The following is a 24635-nucleotide window of genomic DNA, read 5'->3' as shown; positions in this document are numbered from 1 at the left end:
TAGACCTGCGAGTCGAAGTAATTTGGTGACCATTTCAATATATTTTTAACCTATGAGGTATTACGATTGTAACGGTTTATATGGGAAATTCCAGTATGACCTTACTAACTAACCTATACCTCTGGAACCAAGAGTCAGAATTGAATGAAATTCAGCAACAGTCAATGATATTACTGTATCTTTCATTTGAAATCAAGTTTGTAAAAATTGGTAGAGAATTCACTGGGAAAGAACCGTTATAGGTGACCAATGAGGTCAAAGCTACTTTGATTGGTCATTAGTGATCTAGACCTGCAAATCTACTATCAACTAAAAATTCAATAGCAGCCTATTATACTGAGCGTTATACCCTTAACTTGAAGCTAAGTTTGTGAAAATCGGTTCAGCCATCTCGGAGAAAATTGTGTGAGTTTAAATGACACACACGCACATACACACACATCCATTTTCCGATCTCGACGAACTGAGTCGAATAGTATAAGACACTAGGCCCTCCGAGCCTCGGTTGAAAAGTCGATTTTTGCAGTGATTGCACAGCATTTCTTTATATGAGAAAGGCAAAACGCGATTTGCGGTGTTAAGGTGGATGTACCAATAGTCGCATACTTAAGGAAGACTTGCTAAAAAATCGATGAATAGACCTATGGGCAATGTTAATACTTTAAACAAAAGCTTTCAATCCCTACTTCATAGGAAAAATTTAAAGATGGCTTAATAACCAATTAAGTATTCAAAACCGCTTGTACCACTATAGGAACACATGTGCCAATAGTGGTGCAATCGCTAATTTCGGTTCCTATTGTTCCAAATCCCACTGATTTCTTATGGGACTTGCAACTATAGGTACATTAGATCAATTATAGGTGCAAGAAAATCATTTTTTTCAATAGTTATTTGAACAAATTTCAAGGATAACAGTTTTATTGTCGCATAACTTTAGTGCGATGAATCGATAAAAAATATTTGTTGATGGATGGTACCTTAGTTAGGCGTACAACCCACTACTGCAACCACCCTGTATGCCATTCGAAAACTACTTAACCGATTTCTTTCAAACTTTGCATACACATTCTATGTTAAAAATACCTAACCGCTACGTTGAGTTTTTGGAATATTTTTTCATTTGCTGTTTACTCATAAAAAGGCGGAATTTTTCTTGAAAAATAGTAATTTTTATTTAAAGTGAGTAAAAAATCCCCTTAATTGAAAATTTATCTCAAAAACTCAACGTAGTGGTTAGGTATTTTTTACATAGAATGTGTTGGGTAAAGTTTGAAATAAATCGGTTGAGTAGTTTTTGAATTGCAGGTAACACCGCAAATCATGATTTTCCAAAGACGTTCTACAAATAACTTCGCCACCAAGTTGTTTGTCGATATTTTTGTATAGAAAAATTATGGCGTGTTGTTGAAATGATATACTATAATGTACAAAAGCTTTGATTAATTCGCCTGAAACCCTTACCCTTCCCCCCTTAAGCAACTTTCCCGAATAAAGTTATGAAAATTATAAAGTGCTTGAAACTTTTTAATAGATTTTCAGAGCAACGTGCACTCAGTGCACTAACACAATTGACGGAAGGTTATCGAAAAGTGTCGTAAAAAGAAAATTCCAGCAATAATGATGATTTTCCTTAACGGGTGTCGAGTTTTTTTTATTTGTTCTTGGCATTAGGGTTAGCGATAATAATTTAAATGAGTGATATTACTGGGAAGTCACTGTTAGGAAAAGTCCATATCGAAGAAAAGTTTGAACTATGCACGCATGCACTTCAGAGGTAGCCTGTTATCAAGAGCTGCAATTTCTGTTCTTAAACGCTATTGAGAGTATGAACTTCAAATCGATTAAAAAAAATTCCGGTTTTTTTTGGCTCAGCACAACATATATAACCGCATTAGGAAAATTCAGTTTTCGCTACACAATGTATTGATGGAAGAATTTAGATATGTTATTAGCATTAGCAATAATTCGTTTGTATGTCTATTTTATGGGCCATTTTCCGCTTTTCTATTGATTTGGTTTAACTTTTGAGATTTTTAGCACTGATGTTGTCTTATGCTGATTTGAGCGTTTCTCTGAGTTGTGTGACCCTGAAAACCCGCTAACTTACCCCGGCCCCGGGGAAAGTTGACAGCATGTATTAATGCGCCAGAGAATAAGCAATAAAATATAAGTTGAATTACATTAAGGGAAAATATACTTTTGCATATAAAATATTTAAAAATAGTCCATAAAGAATTGTAAAACGATCCATAAAAAAGTTGTCCATGTTCCATAAAACACAACTGGAAATCCATAAAACAGTGTGAATGATCCATAAAAAAGGGCGATTCGATCCATAGATTATGTAAAATTGAACCATAAAATGGTCGCGAAAGATATTTTCATGTACATATATATTAATATTTTATGGATCAATGTCAGTTAATTTATGGCGCAAAATGTATCATTTTATGGAACATTTCCAATATTTTTATGGGGCGTTGGTTGATTTTAATTGCTCTTTTATTACTATTTTATTGCTCTTTTGCGACCACTTTATGGTTCAATTTTACATAATCTATGGATCAAATTACCCTTTTTTTATGGATCATTCACACTGTTTTAGGGATTTTCAGTTTTGTTTTAGGGTACATGAACAACTTTTTTATGGATCGTTTTTCAATTTTTTATGGATCATTTTTGTTATTTTAGCGGCGCAAACTTAGGGCTGCTATTACATTAAGGGTCCTTATGGAATGTGCTGAATGTCTTTTCAATGTAATTGTATATTACCGCCAATTGTCAATATATTTCAGTCTCAATACCCCGGCATTTTAACTTTGACGCGTATTTCTTATTCAAAAACATATTTTCGATATTTTTCAGGCGATTGGCCGGAATAATTATCCACTGCATTGACGAGATACACAAGATTTTTTTTCGTACTTTGGAGGGAATTCTAAAAATAAAAATATTTGATGACTATTTTTGCACAGTAAATAGTACCGACAACGTTCCCCGCGTGCGTCATTGCCAAATAACCCCACCACATATTTAATGAAAAACTATTTAAAAATAACTTTAATTCATGGATAGATATAATATCAATATGGATACTAAATGCACTTTTCGCGCACTATCTAATATAATCATTTGGGAGATAGATTGAAATCAAGGTTGGAAAAATTGAGAAAAACTCCTTTATCACTGAAACGATCAGAGATAAAAAGTTATATTGTTCCACAAAGGTGTAGAGGGATAAAAGTACTTTATATATTCACTTGAAAATTTTAGAATTTCTCCGCATGTTGGCGGTAGTGAGCCAAGCAATTTAAAGGGAATACTCCTATCTGTACAACGCCATTAAAAGAGATGAAGTATTTTGTTGTTCTACAATGTTGTAGAGTAGCAAAAAATACTTTCTTTTCTCATTTGAAAAATTCAAAATTCTACTATATGGTGGCGCCAGTGAACAACATTAATTCAAGCTAATACGCCTCTCTATACAATGGTAAGAGATAATGCAATGATCTGATGTTCTACGAAGTTGTAGAGTATTTGAAAGGCTGGAATGGTGCATGGGGTCTATGAAGCCAAACAAAACACTTCTAAAAAATTTCTTTTACGTCAAAGGGATACCTTTAAGTTATTTTAAAAATATACGATTTGGTAAAGCAAATCAACAGTTTACGACGTGTTAAATGAGCAGTTACTCGAGGCACTTCCTGAATGGCAAAGAGTACCCAATGAAGTGTCTCTATCATTGGGTACTCTTTGGAACACAGCCAGAAGAATTCGAAAATGAAAGGTAACGTTTGTCTAGATTCTTATACTGCGCAGAATATCATTAAGTATGCTCCCATAAGTAACGTCTTAAACGACTCACCCTTGGCATTGATGGAGTTTTCAATTAACCTCCAAGCATTCAGCAATAATGATCAGGGTCGAACAGAATCAAATTCAACTCGATGAAAAATCTTTCCGACCTTGCAAAAAGACGCTAGTTGAATTTATTCAACAGGTTTTTCTAACAGAATATTGCTGCGTGTGACAGAAGACAAGTGAAAGCTATTGGCATTTCAAAACCAGGAAACAGACCCCGATCATAACTCGTAACTCGACTGCAATTGCGAAATTGCAATTGTTGGAGAAAAATATCCTACGAAGTCTCGACAGTTAGGTTGAGGGTGACTGCGTGTTATCAGTTACCCAATTTTGTTTTCGGAGAAGAAAAGGAACAGGATTCTCAGTCATGGAGAGGATTTCGACGCAGGATAAATTTTCTTTGTACAATTACTGGAGTTTTGTGTATGGAATGACCTGATAAGATTGTACCAAAAACGATATTTTTAGTATTGAATCATCCGTTTCTTCACTTACATTATTAAATTGGTACGAATATAACATAGTTGAATACGAACCACCTTAGTTTGTAGCCATAAGATGAGTTGCTAGGTATGCCTAGAAACTAACTACGTATGCTAGTGTTTTAACGACATTTAATTATTAAGGGACTGGAAGGTGTGAAATATTTTTCAATATTAAGTGCCGAAGTACTCAAGAGAGAACAAGGAGTTGAAGAAAGAAAGTTTAGAAAAGGAGCCAGGATATTCAGGCATTGAAACGTCTACGTCCTTTAAAAAAAATGCTCTTGACTCTAAATAATATTATTGATTGTGGAAAATGTTTAGGCTTCCATACCAATGAAACGTGTAAAGGTTCGTCGGAATCTAAGAGTAGAGGTCACGATTTTAAAGATTTTTAGACCAAACTCCGTGGAATCCCTCTTTTGCAATTTTCGACAATATGAACTTAGGTTCGTTTTATGTATTATAACAATGGTTATACAATAATGGTGTCGACGAATTCAGAGGGCAGAGGAGTTTTGCTTTCATAAGAAAATCGGTTTTTTTCATGGTCGTCAAACGGTGGGATAACAAAATTCTCACAAGTTTCTATCTCATGCCTCCACGCGAGTCTAAGTCTATTGATGACATTTGGTCCTTAGACTGGCGACGACTGGGTGCTATCAGCTTTTTGTCGCTAGTAGCAGAATGAGAGGGTGCGAACAGATCTATCTACAGCCAGTATTGAAAAGCATCCTGAAAAACACTGCAGTTATTCTGTAGTGTTTTTCTTGTCAATATTAATATTTGAAGCATATTTTCATATGTCGCAAATATTAAAACGGCCAGGCCTACTGTGCAGAGTTGGGTTTGGAGATGTTTCAAAATTAGACGGCAATTAAATTATTCATTCAATGAATAATGTGATTAACGTATTGTTTTGAATCTTAAAGGAGGAAGAAACGAGGACAACCGTACCGACCGTTTCAGTTTAAAGGGGATATAATAAATCGTTGGGAGTGACTTGGCTAAGAAGGTTAATGCCACTCCTTTGGTCCTTTGGGATGGGACAGAGGTATTTACACCTTGCCCTGGATAATAAGCCTAGGTTAAAGCGCCGTTACTCGCTATGAACCTGTTGGATAAAAATTGTTAGTAAAAAGTAAGAAAGAACATTATAAGATAAAATGTACAGCTTCTAAGAAATATTGATTCGCAACAGCTGATAATCATGAATGAGGGATTTTAAAAATTTCAAATACTGTACGATACAATCTGCCAATGTTTGATTAACAGACACCTTTCTATAGCGTTACTGTAATTATATAAGTTTAGAGAACGTAGATAACAATCCATGGATTTCAATTAGGTTTTACACCAACCGACACAACCCCACAAAACGAGCCAGATGAACTTCGTTAGACAATTCCCAATGGCCCGCTTACATGAGAGTTACGTGAGTTCGAATGTAACAGATGAGCATCTGTTGCACTCGCACTCACGCAGTCGACAAAGCAAACAAATCACCGAGAATTGTCAAACATGAATTTCTTTCATCATAAGTTCATCCGTGTCGTCATCTTGTAGAACTCAATACGCAATCCTAACAGCGATGCCATGAAAAATATCGTTAACATGATTTTATGTAAAAAGCACAAAACCTGAAACACTTCATGTCATATTTATACAATTTAGTGTCCAATAATACTTATGGTTATAATAAATTATATTGGATGTCCTTCACCGTATATTTTGCTAGTCCAAAATGGTTCTCTCTTCATGTGGTAGCTCGTTTTCCGACCATCGAAAATTTTTCTTCATTATATCTTTCACACATACTTTTCGCAGGCTTCCAATTAGAGGCGGTACTAAGCCTCCCGACCGACAATTTATATCCTCTTTGGCGATAATTGATACAAAGTAAATTTCTCACTTTTCACACACGAAGCGAACCCACAAATTATGGTATTTATTTAAACACAAGCAACGATCCCGAGCAAATATTCATGGGTTCAAACACCACACAGCCCCTTCAAAAGACCTTAAACATGGTCCGTGCCAAAATTTCCAACCATTAAGACACCATAAAATAGTGTCAATAACCCATAAATACACCAACATATGGTATTTTATATGGGATCTACCGGACCATGGTAATGGTGTTTTCATGGATTGAACCCATTTCAAACACCCATGTCAAGCCCCAATAATTTCGAAGAAAAATGAAGGTCGTGAAAAAATAGCACCTGCATCGATGCTTGCTGCGATCGAACTCAATCCCGTTTTTCTCCAAACCATGTCTTCAAAGTCGGTACCATGAACATCTCAAGAACCACTCAACCGTTACTATTTTCATATAAAAACTCATTAATTTATTAAGGCTTTGACCCATCGTTTTGTATAATTTAAATTGTAAGCATTTTTTGCTCAAATGCTAACCATTTTGTTCATAACTTGAATTTTTGATGAAGGATTGGTCAAGGACTAGATAATTTAATATGCTTTAAGACCCTTTTCGAATTTTTCATTTTCAATGGACATGCGAGCGCCATTTCATGGTATCACATCGTCGCTGTTGTGCTATTTTATGACAAGCGCCATTTAGCTCATTTCGAGAAAAACGATTTTTAAAGTTTGAGATTGAATATCTTGAAAATTATAAATGGTATAAACAATTCAAAGAAGACAATCGATACTTCTATCTATTCTTTATTAATATCTCAAATATTATGAAGATCGGTTGACTATGTTGCGAGTTTTGACTATGAATGTAAACAAAAGTGGCATTCACACGTATCATAGGTATGTATAGATGACAAAATTTGTATGGCTTGTCATAATCGTGCATGGAAAATTTTCCATAGAAAAAAACATCAATTATTAACTTTTATTCATATCTTTGGTTTAATTTGGCCTATAAACAATCGGTGAGATGCATTTTAAAGGAAATGAGTCAGAAAATCTAGCAAAAATAGTTATTTTTGGCTACAGTGTTGCCAAATATGCTATATTTCAAGTTAAAAACTAAAACTACATTTTTCACACAATTCGTGTAATTTTGTTTTGAAAGTAATTATGCCATTGTGTTCTTTAGATAGTTTTACATATAAAAACATCTTATATATCAAGATACCCTGAGTTAATCCCCAGACACAGTCATTTGAAGCAAAGAATTCTAAATTTCTCATCATGTTTTTGCTATATCTCAGTAACCAAGCAGAATATCAAAATTCTGAAAACGCCACTTTTTAGAGATTTTTTAGACACGTGATGTGGCATATCTAACTCAGTTTACCCCAAAATGGCGTTTGTCATAGATAGCACAACAGCAACGATATTTTATCTATTTTTGCATTGGCAACTTCAAAGATCAGGAGACGAGTGGTGAAGGGGTTTTCGTATACAACTAGAAATTGGTTCAATACTAAAGTATGTTCTGTAATATGCAAAAAACCTCAATCCATTTCGCCTTCCCGTTTTCGAGTAAATATGGCCTGTGTTAAGCCAAGTCATTTTGAGATACAGTATGATTCCGTTTTTGGCAACAATTTTTTTTTCTGTTGCCAAAACCGGAACCGTGTCAAAAATGGAGCCTTATTTTTGAGTTTTGGATTTTCATTTTACGACTTCAAAAATGTTTCAAGGGTTTTTAATCATATGTGAAATGGAATGAAATGAAAGAAAAAAAATAAGAAAATTCAATTTTATTCATGTTTTTATCAAATTCATTTGTCGCACAGTGATCACCTTCGATACAAAAGTAGGACAAAACCTCAAAAGGGGATTGAATTTGATGAAAACACCTAAGGTGGTTTGAAAATTCAACATTTACGAATATAAAGTGCACCATATCTGACAATTCATTTAAAAAATGTTGGTTTAGTGTATTTTTAGCAGAATACATTTTTTTTTCCAATTGTTGATAATGCTAAGAGACATATTTTATAAATTATTTTGCGAACCCTGGGTAATCAAACATTACCATGCGTCTCCTTCAGACATATCATGAAAATCACCTTTTTTCATACATCGGGGCAGAAAGGAGCAAAACAAGACATTTATTTTCGAAAAGTACACTAATTTTCAAAAATCATGAACTACAAGCGATCATTCCGAACTGTTTCTAAACAAGTACAGCCGCTCTGAATAAATAATTTCAATTTAATGCACGATTTATTATTTGTTCTTCTGAAAGATTGACTGAGAAGAAAGCCTTGTATCGACTAAATTGAATGGCAAATATAAGTCCACCGAATAACCTTACTAATGAAATCAGTTCGACCCTAATCGAAATTTTATCTAAAACGATATATTCATTTAAATATCATAGGTTTGAACACAATTTTTTCCAGAATTGATTATCTATTTCACCTTTGAAGGTCTGTAAAAAAATCTATCTTTTGTTCTGTCCTCAAGACTTAATATTTTGAGAAGACTCTATTCAACCTGTTCACAAACAGAGAAAAATATTAATCCATGAAAAATCCAAAATAAAATTTTGAGGTTTTGTACGACACTGTGCGTCGTCCAGTAGAATTCTCACAATCTTCGCGCACTTCTCGAGTACAATGCCCCTCATTACGGAGGTGTAACATATCATTTAATTCTAATCGCTTTTCTTCGGTCCACTGGACGTCAAAGCTCAAACAATTCACTGCAGTGTTGATATCGCTACTGGAGCTGATATCTTTCTAAAAATTAATGAACAATTTTTCAAGAGCCACCCTACCCCAAATATTTAAAAAAAATCATAGCAAATTAACCATTATAGAAAGCTTTGTTTATTCACCAAACTAGCTTCAATTTATTTGTGTTATTATATTGTAGGGCATTGCGCAGGAAACCTTCACACATCTAAACAGACGATACTTTGAACACCCTAACCACAAGGACCCCCCCCCCCCCTAATTACATTCATTTCAAAAAATCGCCAAAAAAAACTAACAAATTTGCCAAAGACATCATGAAGCTAAAACAAACCATTTGGGAACTATCAGTTTTGTATTCCTAAATACGGGCTTTCGATATTTACTGAAAATTTAGTGCCAAGTTTTGTAGTGACGTCGCAATAATCGAATGAGAAAGAGGCTCGCAGTGTTACTAAGGTTCTATTGAAAATTTTCTCAGTTATATTAAACCTTCATTATAAGGTAGAGTTCTGGTAAAGGTTCGATTGTAAAACAGTTATTTTATTTTGTTATTGTTAATTTATTTTTTAAATGTAGAAACAGGTTTCTCAAAAAAGGCAATCAAAGTATTTCTGTATCTAATAATAATCATCCCATTTTAAGTAGGCCTAAAAATTAACATTAAACATTTTCAACGTTCTCAAAAAAAATTTCTCGTGGTCTTTGACGCAAACCAATTCTCACGTTTTTTGCAATATGATTTTTTTGAAATTAGTAAAATTGACCATTTTTCAGTCTCACATAACACGTAAACGATTGATGCATGGAATTTTTTAAGAACATTTAAAGTTGTGATTTCGTATGAGTTGACTGGAATTTTTTTGAACATTTGCTTTATGTATCCTGCAATAAGCAAAACCAATTTGATGCTTTCAATTGGAAGTGTGCTTTAGAATAAAACGTTATTAGAAGAAAATGATATTTATTGTAGTTTAAAAATACATAGCACATTGGTCCCCCCATAGTCCAATAACATAAAAAAATATATCGCGTGTTTTATCTCGTGATTATATGTTTTATTGTTTCAAACTTAATTTTAACAATAATGAATTGATTTTTTAGTATTTAGATGAATTCTTAGGGTGGTTCGCTATATACCGATAAGTTAAATAATATTGATAATTGATTGCTCGTCAGAAATTTTTTTTGTCGAACTGTAGATATCAATATTAGTATTTTGATATTCAGACTATTCAGTTCCTTTTTAAACTAGGCTTCAGATGCGCACGTCTGCGCCCAGAATACCTGGAGAATCTAAGATGTTGTATATATTTGACGAGTTAGTAAAAGACAACAAAAAGACATTTCACATTTTAGAATTATACTATTTATTAATACTTCAGATTTTGAAATTTTATAGCTTAATTATTATTTTCACAAAATTTCTTTTCGATCGGATCATAACTTGAGTAATATTAATTTATTGGAAGCTACTTTTTCAAACACATGTCAGAATGGAATATTCGATGTACGCCTCGCTCTACTTCGTACCAGAACGATGTTCTCGAATGGGAATTTTTTGAGAAAATCCATTGCGATTCATATCATATCCGTAGTTCCAATTCACAAATAAATTTGAAGTTATGAACTGTTGCTCTATTTTAAAATTATTGGTACCATAATGAGGATATTTTTTATTTATGCGAAAAGCTTTATTTTTACGGTGGCAAAAACACGTTGTATTTTTAAATTTTTTTAGGGAATCATTCACAATTAATTTTGAAATTTTGTCGTGAGCTTGCTATTATAATCACGAACAACATTCCAAAATTGAAGATTAGTCTGTGATTTGGTTCACGAGATATCATGTTCACTGGAAACGATATCAAAATATTGACGTTCAAGCACAAAAACTGCAGTTTCAAGAATTTTCAATAAAAAATCATGTTTTTTTTTGCAAGCACAACAAAAATGTACTATTTGATACTCAAAAAAATGTTAGGGCAAAAAATAATGTTAATTAAATATGAATGATTAGTGTAATAAGAAAGGCCATATCACACTGTTAGGTGGATACAATCAATTTTTTAATGTGAAATTCGGATTCAGCGACCCAAAATTTACTAAATAAATATAGTTTAGTAGCTATATTTGCATTGCACATATTTATGACACCCTCTCTTAAAGAATGGAATATTTTGAATGAAAATTTTAGCTTTGGGTTTGATACCTGCATTTAATTTCTGCACAAGCACAAGGTCAACACCTCTGGCTGCTTTTTTCCAGTATCTGGTCATTGAATTAGCACCCTTAGGCATGTTTCAATTATGTATATTTATAGAGTGTATAGATTTGAATTGGGCAGTTTGGGGAGTTCATCTTAGTCTCAAGGACGTTGACGTCATTATCCAGGTACTGCTATTGCGCATTCTTACTGTAGTAGCTACTCGCCAAATATGGCAAAAACTTGGGAGGGACCTAATTAATCACTAGATGTTTTAAGACTATCGTAGATGTAGAACTCATATGTTGTGATGAAAATCGGAGTCTTACGGCCATAACTGCAAATTTACTGCCAGATCATACACTTTTTCCGGCAAACTTGTCAACAATAATTTTATACTTCTGGGAAATTTGTGATCTTTGGCAATATAAAGCTTCTGTTCCGGAAGCTGTTTAAAATCAAATTTTCATTACCCATGCATTTATTGAATTTGTTGAGATCCTGACCATACATCTTTCAGACCCGCGATTTTGGCCATAATGTTTTGCTTTACGGTCCAGCTCGATTGCTTGATAGCCCTATACGAAAACGATGACACCGCTTCGACGACAGGTCAGGACAAACATTACATGAAATCTGTTTGTACTGCACATATAAAGGTTTGGTCATTGTGATCATCATACTCGGGTTTTCATTTCTTTTGTGGAGAATTAATTCTCTATTTTTCCATTGCGTGACAATTTATGAAAACAAATTTTTGCATTTCATTGCAAGCAAATTGCAGCCAAAAATTTACAGAACCGGTCACAAAGAGCATTATCCCGGAAAAGAAGACTCATAACGATTTTACATTCGTAGAGTTTCAAATGTTTCTAACTAGGTTTATTTTCTAAATTTTTAGAATTATGTTGGGAATTTCTTTTTAAATCAGAGTGGATCTCAACATGCGAGCTATTTCAATCTTAATAGGCCGCCTGCTATAAAGCTGCCTTGTTTTAATACCATTAATTGGTATTTTCCTGAACATCCAAAACTCAAGAATGTTTCAATGAAAAGTTTTAAAACTGAACAAAAAGCAAAACATAAATACAATCAATAAAAAAGTACTATGAACTGCTTAGTGGAAAAATTCATAAAAAATTCATTATGTGATATAAAAAGTACAAAAATATAAAAAAAAACAAAAATTGAATTTCAGTAATCAGATCAAAATATTTACGAAATATATTGTTTCTTTTTCTATCTCGGGAGGATTTGGTAATGGATTATGGTTTGTTCAACTATAGGTTTTTAAGTTTAAGTTTTTATTTTACTTTAAAACTTTGTTAACTTCATTTTATGATATCAATTTTTTAGGCACAAATCTCCGATCAACATGGGGAACGTGCCATTTGAGCCAGACGCTACTGATAGGAAAGAAATCATTTTTTTTCGTAAACCTGTGCTATTTATAGCGACTGGGTATTTCATACAAACCATGGTTGAATGCATTAAACATTTACAGGGAGCCACTTTCCAGTCAAGCTCCACACACATCTTTTCCTCGATTACATACCTCCAGTGACAGCAACGCTTTCCCCAAAAGTCAACGACGCCTTATAGGTTGTCTACTGATCACTTTAACGAGTCTCCTGCGCCCAAAACTGAATATCATTTTAAACTGTCTCTAACATTCTAGTCCATAATTATCAAACCTTATGCGCCCCTGTCGTGATCGACCTTTTCAGCGGCTTTCAGCTCACTACACTGTTCTAACCACGTATATGGCACCCCTATCCCATTTCTATTGAACTGACATAAGTCAACATCTCAGCGGGCACACAAATTATGGGCCCCACTGACAGTTCAAATTGTTCTGCTTGTTTTGCTCGAAGCTCGATCTTCACTAGTCAGACATGGTACAGTATGACTCAATGTTTAGCTGTTTGTTAAAAAGTGAATATATTGGACCGCTAATTGATGGAAAGTGTTGTTTAGGACATGTCGACGAAAAACAAAAACTTTACACCATTATGCATCAACAAATTCAACGAACTTGACTATCGCAAAGTTGTCTCGAATGAAATCGATTCTGTTAATTGTGGATCGACCTTAACGCGACGTTTTAGATCTTGGCTTTGAAATCATGGCGGCGTAGCAGATACCTGGTTCTAACATATAACCAGTGCGAGCAATAAGCTCCTAGTCTGATTTTTCTCATCTATTGCTCGTTGGCACTCCACATCGAACCAGTTTCCTCGTATGTTTTCCGATGTGCCTGCTGAACTGATCACCTTATGAACTTTTTGCTACGTTGTGATCAGGCAATCTCTTGTTGATCGTTCACCAAAACCTTTTGTGCTGAGTGACGAAGACGTTCGGCACATGAAGCGTATCGTGGCTGGGAGAAATACGGATGATCAGTACGACGATTATCAGGTAAATTTTTAAACTATCGCTCGTTAGTGAATTTTCTAATATTAGTCTTTGCAGCCCTGGATTGAGTGGTTCACATCAGAAGTAGAAAAGATGCCCATTCGTAATATTACGGATCAAAAGCGTTCATTGTTGCCAAGTAAATCGGAGAAGCTGAAAATCCATGGCCTTGTTCATGCACTCAAGATGGGTTGGATTAAAACACGTGCCAAGGTAGAAAAGCAAGCCGCTTTGAACAAAGGCCCTAAGTTCTACATGGTTTGGGACACCGATCAAGGAAGAAATGCGTCGCATTCATGATCATGTTGTCGCTCATAAGAGACCGCTTCCGGGACATGCTGAGTCCTACAATCTATAACTGGAATATTTATTTATCAATCATTTCAAGGACATTAAACAGGTTACGGGGCAAGGGCGGGGGGATTACTTCGCCACTGTCATGCTGGAACCTGCCAATCGTTCAGTATTCATTCATCAGTTCAATATTAATTCTTCAAAAAGGCTAAAGAGATTTTTGTAAACAAACCTATTTCGCTCATTATTCTGCTGCCGAGTTGAATTTCATGAAAAATACATATGAATCATCATCTTTACCCCTAGTAGAATCAATTTCAAATGTTTTCTAGGATGAAATTATAACAAATTAAGAGAAATCAGCAAAACAAAAGTTTGTTTACAAATCTTATTAGCCCTATTCAAAAATTGATATGGAGTTGTCCAAACGACGGCCACAGTTACCATTTCAAAAGAGCAAGGGGCTGATTCAGTGTGTGTTGTTCTATCCGGTGAGATCCTGCGACATATAGCAACAAGGATTCCATATTCAACCTCTATTGAAGCTCTTTTGACATTGACTGTTTGACGAATGGTGCTCGTAAATATTATTAAGTCTTTCGTAAATAACAGTGAACAATTCGTTTGCCTAATGAAGCCGTTTTGTAATAAGCCAACGAATGTCGTTTCGTGGATTTCACGAAAAACTCGTAAAAAAAATAAAAGTTTTTCAATGTAACTACGAATGAATCATAACATGTACGAAAAATTCGTGTATTTTATGAAAATTGTCAGTAAGAAACTAATTCATAGCGATTTACGAATATATTCTATCAGTGTTTACCAACTGCATTAATCATTTGCAATAAAAAGTTTATAAAAGCAAAAAAATGAAAGTCTTGTATTTTTAAGTCGGTAACCAAATCTTTACTGCAGTTACCGCTTCCTCTTATCTTGTTATCGATAGAGATTCCTGATTTTAATGAACTTGCGCCAACTAAGATAGCATGGCTTATTTAAACAAAATGAGATATGCAGTAAGTTTAATACTAAATATTTTTTTTTTAAATTCCGTAGCATTAGAGGGGGCTATAGCTCCCCCCCTTGCGCACGCCAATGCACGTATAGTGTAAAATATAGTTAACTCCTAAATGCATAACACTGTTTTAAAACAATATTGCGAAAAGCATCTCAAAATTATCACAGTAATGTATTGAAACTATGAGACAATTTTAACAATATTTGGAAAAAAATTATTTACGCCTTTGAGACTCCCATGTTTGGAAATAAAGTCAACTGTGGTGTCAATTGTTACGAAAAAATATCTAGTGCACATTTTTCAAAGACTTATTATGTACAACAAGAATGTTGCCAAAAACGGAACCCATTTGTTGCCAAAATCGGAGTGTGTGTGTACAGTATGACTCAATGTTTAGCTGTTTGTTAAAAAGTGAATATATTGGACCGCTAATTGATGGAAAGTGTTGTTTAGGACATGTCGACGAAAAACAAAAACTTTACACCATTATGCATCAACAAATTCAACGAACTTGACTATCGCAAAGTTGTCTCGAATGAAATCGATTCTGTTAATTGTGGATCGACCTTAACGCGACGTTTTAGATCTTGGCTTTGAAATCATGGCGGCGTAGCAGATACCTGGTTCTAACATATAACCAGTGCGAGCAATAAGCTCCTAGTCTGATTTTTCTCATCTATTGCTCGTTGGCACTCCACATCGAACCAGTTTCCTCGTATGTTTTCCGATGTGCCTGCTGAACTGATCACCTTATGAACTTTTTGCTACGTTGTGATCAGGCAATCTCTTGTTGATCGTTCACCAAAACCTTTTGTCCTAAAGGCAGAATTATATATCTCATGCTTTCCATGAAATAAAATATTTAAACATATATTTTTTGGTATTCACTATTAAACTAAGATTGCACTTGTAGCGTGCTATAATACTTCAATTGTTACTTGGGTAGGAACAGGCTTGAAAGTTTTCGGACTAATTTTTTATCTTCTGCTGATAGGAGTCGTGCTTAGGCAGAGTTACTATGAATTGCTTAAATTTACCATGTTTCACGGCAACAGCAGAGTCGTCCCTCTTTACCATGAGACCATAAGACCGACAGCTTTCCTATCTGAATATTCCAAATCCCTTCATAACTTTTTTTTTAAACTTTTCGCACTTAGTAATTTCTAGCTAATTTAATGTCGTTAAAATGAAAAGAAGATAGTAGTAGAATAAGTTGTTATCCAAATAAATAACATCCTTATAGTTCTTCTAAGATTATATTACTGTTAAGTTTTAGAAGAAAGTTGAAAGTTTCTCTTGTTCTCGCTTTCCATATGCCTTCACTGATAATATAAATTCGTAAATATAATGAAATCGATCATGCAATGCACGAATTCATTCGTCGTTTTCTGCAACGAAGTATTTTCGTGCATTGTAAACAGTAGGTTTCGTTCATTTCATGAACAAGAATGGCCGCGTGGTGAACTAAAGCTTTCGCAAATTTTACACATTTAATGTACACTGCACGAATGTTATCGTTGATAACGACTTTATTTTTCGTGAATGAAACGAAATGTTTTGTTAATTTGAATAAACGCTTGTGTATATTACGAACGATTTCGTTGGTGGCCTGAATTTATTTCGTTTATCTTAGTAAAGTTTTCGTAATTATTAGCCTCTTATTGTTTTCAGTCGATTTTATGGGATCGATGTTTGACAACATCGATTTTTTTTAATTTAAAATAATCGATGTGGCCAAATCGATTTTATTGTGGTACGAAGAAATGGCCGCTTAATGAACAAAAGTTTCGTGAATGAAATGAAGTGATTCGTTTATATCAATAAATGTTTATGTATATGATGAAAGATTTCGTTGGTCGCACAAATTAATTTCGCTTACCTTAGAAAAGCGAATTTCGTTTTCGTTGGCCCCTTGAATTCATTCGTTCATCTTAGGGAAGTTGTCGTATTTAATAATATTTTGACATCGCTCCGGTAGAGAAAAACTCAAACTTTCTCATACAAAACCAACGAGCAGTTCGCGATGGCTCAACTAAATCCGTATTGCTCCGGATTCTGGATCAACTGGAAGCGAAAGAGGTTCAGGAAATCGCGTGGTATGTTTGATAGTCGTTTGCACGTGCTTTCAGTAATTTTTGGTTTACCTCATTGGAATCGGAGACGGAAAATGAGAACGGTCCCAAATCGAGTCTAAAGACAACGGAATCCGCAGGTCAGGAAAGTGCCAGCGATTTTTATAAATCGGACGAGGTAAGATGCATATAGGTTGAAAGTAATGTGACTAGGCGAGCAAATTAAGCCAATTTATCCATATTTCAACGGCGTAGGTGTCTTCCCAGAAAAAAAATCGCACTTCAAGAACCAAGACGAGTATGCTGCTGGAGATACATCGGACGAGAAGGATATAAGGAACACGGTGGGAAACATTCCGATGCACTGGTACGATGAGTATAAACACGTTGGATACGATTAAGATGCAAACTGCCGGAAACTGATGCCATCGATTATTTACTGAAAAAGATGGAAGATCCGAACTTTTGGCGAACAGTTAAGAATCTACAAACTCGTCAAAATATTGTGCTGAGTGACGAAGACGTTCGGCACATGAAGCGTATCGTGGCTGGGAGAAATACGGATGATCAGTACGACGATTATCAGGTAAATTTTTAAACTATCGCTCGTTAGTGAATTTTCTAATATTAGTCTTTGCAGCCCTGGATTGAGTGGTTCACATCAGAAGTAGAAAAGATGCCCATTCGTAATATTACGGATCAAAAGCGTTCATTGTTGCCAAGTAAATCGGAGAAGCTGAAAATCCATGGCCTTGTTCATGCACTCAAGATGGGTTGGATTAAAACACGTGCCAAGGTAGAAAAGCAAGCCGCTTTGAACAAAGGCCCTAAGTTCTACATGGTTTGGGACACCGATCAAGGAAGAAATGCGTCGCATTCATGATCATGTTGTCGCTCATAAGAGACCGCTTCCGGGACATGCTGAGTCCTACAATCTATAACTGGAATATTTATTTATCAATCATTTCAAGGACATTAAACAGGTTACGGGGCAAGGGCGGGGGGATTACTTCGCCACTGTCATGCTGGAACCTGCCAATCGTTCAGTATTCATTCATCAGTTCAATATTAATTCTTCAAAAAGGCTAAAGAGATTTTTGTAAACAAACCTATTTCGCTCATTATTCTGCTGCCGAGTTGAATTTCATGAAAAATACATATGAATCATCATCTTTACCCCTAGTAGAATCAATTTCAAATGTTTTCTAGGATGAAATTATAACAAATTAAGAGAAATCAGCAAAACAAAAGTTTGTTTACAAATCTTATTAGCCCTATTCAAAAATTGATATGGAGTTGTCCAAACGACGGCCACAGTTACCATTTCAAAAGAGCAAGGGGCTGATTCAGTGTGTGTTGTTCTATCCGGTGAGATCCTGCGACATATAGCAACAAGGATTCCATATTCAACCTCTATTGAAGCTCTTTTGACATTGACTGTTTGACGAATGGTGCTCGTAAATATTATTAAGTCTTTCGTAAATAACAGTGAACAATTCGTTTGCCTAATGAAGCCGTTTTGTAATAAGCCAACGAATGTCGTTTCGTGGATTTCACGAAAAACTCGTAAAAAAAATAAAAGTTTTTCAATGTAACTACGAATGAATCATAACATGTACGAAAAATTCGTGTATTTTATGAAAATTGTCAGTAAGAAACTAATTCATAGCGATTTACGAATATATTCTATCAGTGTTTACCAACTGCATTAATCATTTGCAATAAAAAGTTTATAAAAGCAAAAAAATGAAAGTCTTGTATTTTTAAGTCGGTAACCAAATCTTTACTGCAGTTACCGCTTCCTCTTATCTTGTTATCGATAGAGATTCCTGATTTTAATGAACTTGCGCCAACTAAGATAGCATGGCTTATTTAAACAAAATGAGATATGCAGTAAGTTTAATACTAAATATTTTTTTTTTAAATTCCGTAGCATTAGAGGGGGCTATAGCTCCCCCCCCTTGCGCACGCCAATGCACGTATAGTGTAAAATATAGTTAACTCCTAAATGCATAACACTGTTTTAAAACAATATTGCGAAAAGCATCTCAAAATTATCACAGTAATGTATTGAAACTATGAGACAATTTTAACAATATTTGGAAAAAAATTATTTACGCCTTTGAGACTCCCATGTTTGGAAATAAAGTCAACTGTGGTGTCAATTGTTACGAAAAAATATCTAGTGCACATTTTTCAAAGACTTATTATGTACAACAAGAATGTTGCCAAAAACGGAACCCATTTGTTGCCAAAATCGGAGTGTGCCAACATGGGAGCATGCCAAAAATGGAACGTGCCAAAAACGGAATCTTACTGTATATGCTCAAAATACGCTATTGACATATTCCAGGGTTAGGGGACAACGTTTGCACGCATCATGCAACTGTTAACAGCTCGTCGTTTGAAAACTCCTGCGATGTACGCTCAAAAAACTTAATTGAATACTTTAAAAGTCCTAACACAACGTTAATGTTATGGGTTTGATGTTTTTCAGGTTGTTCTTTCATTCTGAGAGGTGAAGATGTCGCGTTAGGGGACAACAGCGCAAAAAAAAGATTTTCCAACCTACATTTGTATTTATCAAAAAACCTGCTCTGTCTCAAACTTTAGAGCATCTATTTGTTCTAGAAATTTGATCATCAATAGTCACAGTATTGTTCTGTATACTTAGATTTTCAAGTTTTTAGGAAATTTTTTTCACGACCGCTACGAACACTGCGTTAGGGGACAACACCAAAATAAACACAAACGGTCGCATATGAAGTGTTGTCCCCTAACGCGACTGAAGAATTTGTTGAAGCTCAAACAAAGCGATGTATATTACCTCTGAACCTGTAAATAACTCAAAATAAAGATTTGAAACGCCAAACCAGATGTATTTTTAGTTTCACCTTCATGTGTTTTATTAAGAAATCAAATTAATATGAAATGAGAACAGGACACACCGCATACCACAGTGTGGCGCGGTATAGAAGAGATTGTAGACCACAATCGCCACTTTCTAATGGATCGAAAAAGGTGGTTTCAAGTAGTTTTAGTAAGTTTATTATATTATTGACATCAGTGGCGGATCCAGGGGGAGGGTCTTGGGGGTGCGGTCCCCCCCCCCCCCCCGAAAATTTTTAACATCTTGAGAATTTTTAAAAAAGTTTCTTTATTAATTCATTCTAAGTTCAAAATCTTTGCAAACCAGATTCGATTACCAAAACTGAGTTTAATTAAATGAGGGTATTACATATGGGATCATCCATAAATGACGTAGCGTTATATGGGGGAGGAGAGAGTTTTGCATTTTGTGATGATGTGTGACAACGGGGGCGGGGGGGGGTAGGGGGTCATGTCAGGCTACGTAGCTTTTTTAAAGGGGAATAACTAACATCGTTTTTTTATTTAAAAAAGAATAGGGGGGGGGGGGGTATTTAGAGGTTTGTGACGAAATGCTACGATGGGTGAGGGTGGTGTTAAAAATTACTCAAAAAATGCTACGTCATTTATGGATGGTGCCTATTACGTATTGTGCAATGAACATTTTAAAGTCAAAATTTTAGACCCCATCCGAAATTTTTTTCTGGATCCGCTCCTGATTGACATAGGAAAATATATGAAATAAAATTAACTGTTTCTTAGAGTGACTCAAATTGTTTTATTTTGTTAACCAACTAAGTTTTTTTCATGTAAGTTTGGTGCACTGACTTTGTTTTTTGACCTTATAAAAACTTGAAAATAAAATTGACTGGTGATTAGGGCAGATAAAATACGTCATAGGGTTGTTCAATATTTATTTTCTTGTTAAGTTACAAATACAGAAATGTGACTCTGAAGCAATTCAACAAAGGAAAGACTGTCAAACGATTATACTCAGTCGAGCAGTTATTATATTTACATATTGTATATAATGTTGTCGAGAAATACTACTCGTATACGGTTGAAAAAAATTTCCAAAGAGAATATCGCACTTCCAGTTCATCCTCTGGCGTTTGCACAACTCTTTCTACTCATATATCTGCAAGATGACACTTATTAGTGAGGATTGCGGAAATTAAACAAAATGTAGCCGTTTTACGCAATTTTTGGAAAAGAAGGGTAAGATCCAGCTTTTTGAAAATTTTGGTATATTAGAGTACAAAAAAATTCGTTAAGAAATTTCACACAATTGCGGTTTTATGGCTCAGATGGCTGGCTTGTCATTGAATTATCTAAATAATAGAAAACTGGTGAATTTCGTAAAATTGTATCTTTTATTAGCGAATTCTAAGAAATGCGTATCCTCAGGATAACAATTTTAAAGGAATTTAAAGTGCTATAAAACATAAAAAAACTGCATTAAACTACGATGTTCATGTTGAAGAAAATCTTATTTGGTATTCTAATGCGTTCCATTCTATATCTTTGAAATCACTTCGAACTCTGTTCTGAAATTGTTGATATATCCTTAGACAGTTTATTTACTGATATATGTAATAAAAAACTTGATAATTTTTCGATATTATAAGGCCTCCCCCTTAATGAAACCCCCCACCCCTCCTCTCCCCGCCCCTGAGACCACCCATGAATGCATGGCTGCGGTATTGCTGAAATAGGTTGGTTATATCTTTTATGTCCATATACTGTTCTGTAGGCTCTCAAAGTAACTCTACAGAAGGATTTATCGTATTGCAACGGTAAGCGTTAGGAGACAACACTTCAGTGCACCCCTCTGAAAGAACGATTCCAAAGCTTGTTATATACAAATAGCATATTTTTAGAAAGGTATTGATGAGTACTAATAGCTTCTGAAAAGATTTCATAGATAGCGTGCTTTGCTTTTGTGAAAAATTGAAAAAAAAATGATATTTGCGTTAAGGGACAACGCAAAAATGGTCAATTTTTGCCCCCTCCCCTTTTATCCGACGATCAATTCACTGAATAAATCTGCGTTCGAAGATGAAATCTTAGTACAATATGTGAACAATAAAATGGAATTTAAGCTTATTCCAAATAAATAAAATTACAAACCGGTCGGTGTGGTACGGAAAAATCAATTCAATTATTAAAAACAAGTCATAAATGTTTTTGTTTTAAATGGTTTTCATCGACGACCGTTATAAAATTCTTTTAAAAAATTTCTATATATCTATGATTTGGGAGCCTCAAACCTACACCAACATATTTCAGAACAACTTTTACTTATATTAGCAGATTTATTTTTATGAGGTAAGCGATACAAGTGCGTGGAATGTGTCTATTGCATCCAACATCTAGTGCTAACACCCCCATGGATTTATTTTTGGGAGCACAAATAGTAAACGAAAGCAAAGAATTGTTCCTTAGGCCATATATAGTACTATAAATATATGCAATATTGCATATGTTACTGTTCCTGTTAATAGTTCGAATGTTAAGCAATCAATATCTGTCATGATTTAGCTAATGAACAACACAAACATGACACTTGGAAGCAAATTATCCATCTATGGTTCTTATTTATGCGGGTAGTTTTACGATCCAATTCTGCACCAGTGTAATAACAATAAAATATTTATATTGCATGTAGAAAATCAACGAAAACTAATGTTAATAAATGAGAAAGACAACAATCCACAGCTAGTTAGATTGAAAGGCGTTTTCAATTTTGTAAACTAGTATTATTAATTTTTTTTTCAAAAAACGCCTTTAATTCAAACAAAGAGATACTGTCAAATATATGCATTGCCTTTTTAAAGTAATCTTTGAAACTATTTTCCTCAAGAGTGCTCATATAGTCTACAAGGTCCATCACATGGGACCTTCCTTATACTCACTAATTTACGAGAGCTACTTTCTTAATCTAAGCTCCTCTGTTGCTTTAGTAATACGTGTCAATATCTAAAGAATGAGAGCTTTCGAATGTTTCTATCGACGAAAGCTTTCTGTAGCACATAACAGAACAGAACTATGAATCTGTCGAACATGACTTGTACCTACTTCACCAAGCGAAGGAAAGAGCGTTCGATGTTTAATCCGCGATGGAGCTATTTTTGTTATATACATAAACCAGTGCAGTACATAAAAGAAACGTGATATGCACACAAGCAAGGGAATCCACACACCGGCACCTGGTTCCGCGCAACGAACCAACATCGCTTGTTTTTTCATTAGTAGCAGACACATATTTCGCTTCGTTGTGCGCCGTATGAAGCACAGAGCGTGAATGCCCCCGTTGATGATGTGGAATACAATCAAAAAGTTGGAGAATAATAATAAAACTGATTTTATAATAGCGATAGCTCACGAGTAAAGGGATCACACCATTTTCATGAACTGGAAAGCGCATTCTGTAAGAGTTTATACAAGCTGGTATTTAAATATCCTTTTGTAATTTCGAATGCAACTATAATCGCAAATATAATTCTGAGTTGTCCTTACTGGGTTGAGGTACGATAAAAGAAAATTCATTCGCGGAATTAAATTGCGCAGTTCGAATCGAAAGTCGCTGTTCTTCACTTGTTGCACGCCTGAAATGTTACCCGTTCGAAATAGCTTCGTCAGCTGGCTGGTATATGCATGTACATACGTATATATCTGCTATAGACTCGTGTGCTGTATTTCAATTCGGATCAGTCAAGTACGTGTTAGGTGAAATTGTTCGTTTCTTTTGAGACGGTGATCACATTTCATTGGAGGTTTTGCAAATTTACTTACTAATCACAAGCTTCTGACCTGTGTTATAGGCAAGGAAGAGAGTTTGTATAAGCTATTAATACTAAGAGGAGCTATCCACTCTCTGGAAAAACAAAAAATCATGGAAAACCTGAAATACTCAGACAATTTTGTTTTATCTGAAAACACTAGAATCATCAGGGGATTTGATCATTCGAGGGTAATTTCTAGTGAAACTTGATTGTAACCTGCCGGATGTCCGGTGTTAATGGCCGGTTAAACGAGCAGCACCTGGTACTCAATGACCATCACGTTTTGGTAGTAGTGAACGTAGTGCACTATCGCACTTGGTAGAAGAATAAGAAGTAAACTCTTACCACATTTTGGCGTAACGACTGCTAAAATGTAGGGGAGAGTGAGGACACTTGATCCTAGGGGATATTTGATTCCCTGGCCATAACTCATAACCTATACATCAAAAGTTACCACAATATAAAAAGAAAATTAAATATTGAATCGTTTATGATGTTTTAAAAACAAATCTAATGTATGACATTTGGTTTGGAAAAGTTGTACAATATTTTAGAAAATATGTGTTGATATCCATCTCGAAGATCTTTTTACAAATTTTTAAAACGGTTGTATGAGATCGGCGAACTAAATATATATGAATATTTTCTGGTACGATTACTTTCTAAGGGGTTTGGCTAGAAAAAAAACGTTTTTCGAATAAAAAGCTTCACAACACATTCAACAAAAATAAATTTTGTTCACCTCATACAATAGGTATCTTTGATCCCTGTAACAATGGGTATACTTGATCCCTATCATCAGCTCTTTCAAGCACTTTCGAGATGAAAAGAAATACAAAAACATCATTTTCAGAAAGTGCCTGGCACTATTAATTGATCTAAAATGTTTTTTTCCGTTAACGAATTATGATATAAGTTACTGAAGGTTGGAAAAACCAGTTAAATAGCACTGATTTACCGCAAATATTTGTGTGGACTTTCTATTGTGATTAAAGTTCATCGT

At 34.8% G+C, this 24635-nt stretch overlaps 2 protein-coding genes across 2 annotated transcripts; both read left to right on the top strand.

Moving 5' to 3' along the window:
- Positions 1-13410: 13410 nt before the first annotated feature.
- On the top strand, positions 13411-14090 carry LOC131683417 (ribosome biogenesis protein BOP1 homolog). Its single transcript, XM_058965388.1, has 2 exons — positions 13411-13598; positions 13653-14090. Exons 1-2 carry the CDS (start codon positions 13545-13547, stop codon positions 13893-13895), a joined length of 297 nt encoding a protein of 98 aa, XP_058821371.1. The 5' UTR covers positions 13411-13544; the 3' UTR covers positions 13896-14090.
- Positions 14091-17107: 3017 nt separating this feature from the next.
- Positions 17108-18059, top strand: LOC131683416 (ribosome biogenesis protein BOP1 homolog). The gene is made up of 3 exons (XM_058965387.1): positions 17108-17157; positions 17235-17565; positions 17620-18059. Exons 2-3 carry the CDS (start codon positions 17428-17430, stop codon positions 17860-17862), a joined length of 381 nt encoding a protein of 126 aa, XP_058821370.1. The 5' UTR covers positions 17108-17157; positions 17235-17427; the 3' UTR covers positions 17863-18059.
- Positions 18060-24635: the final 6576 nt, after the last annotated feature.

Source organism: Topomyia yanbarensis, chromosome 2 (assembly GCF_030247195.1).
Source record: "Topomyia yanbarensis strain Yona2022 chromosome 2, ASM3024719v1, whole genome shotgun sequence".
In the NCBI taxonomy this organism is placed as follows: Eukaryota; Metazoa; Arthropoda; class Insecta; order Diptera; family Culicidae; genus Topomyia; species Topomyia yanbarensis.
This window is presented reverse-complemented; position numbering and strand designations above follow the sequence as displayed.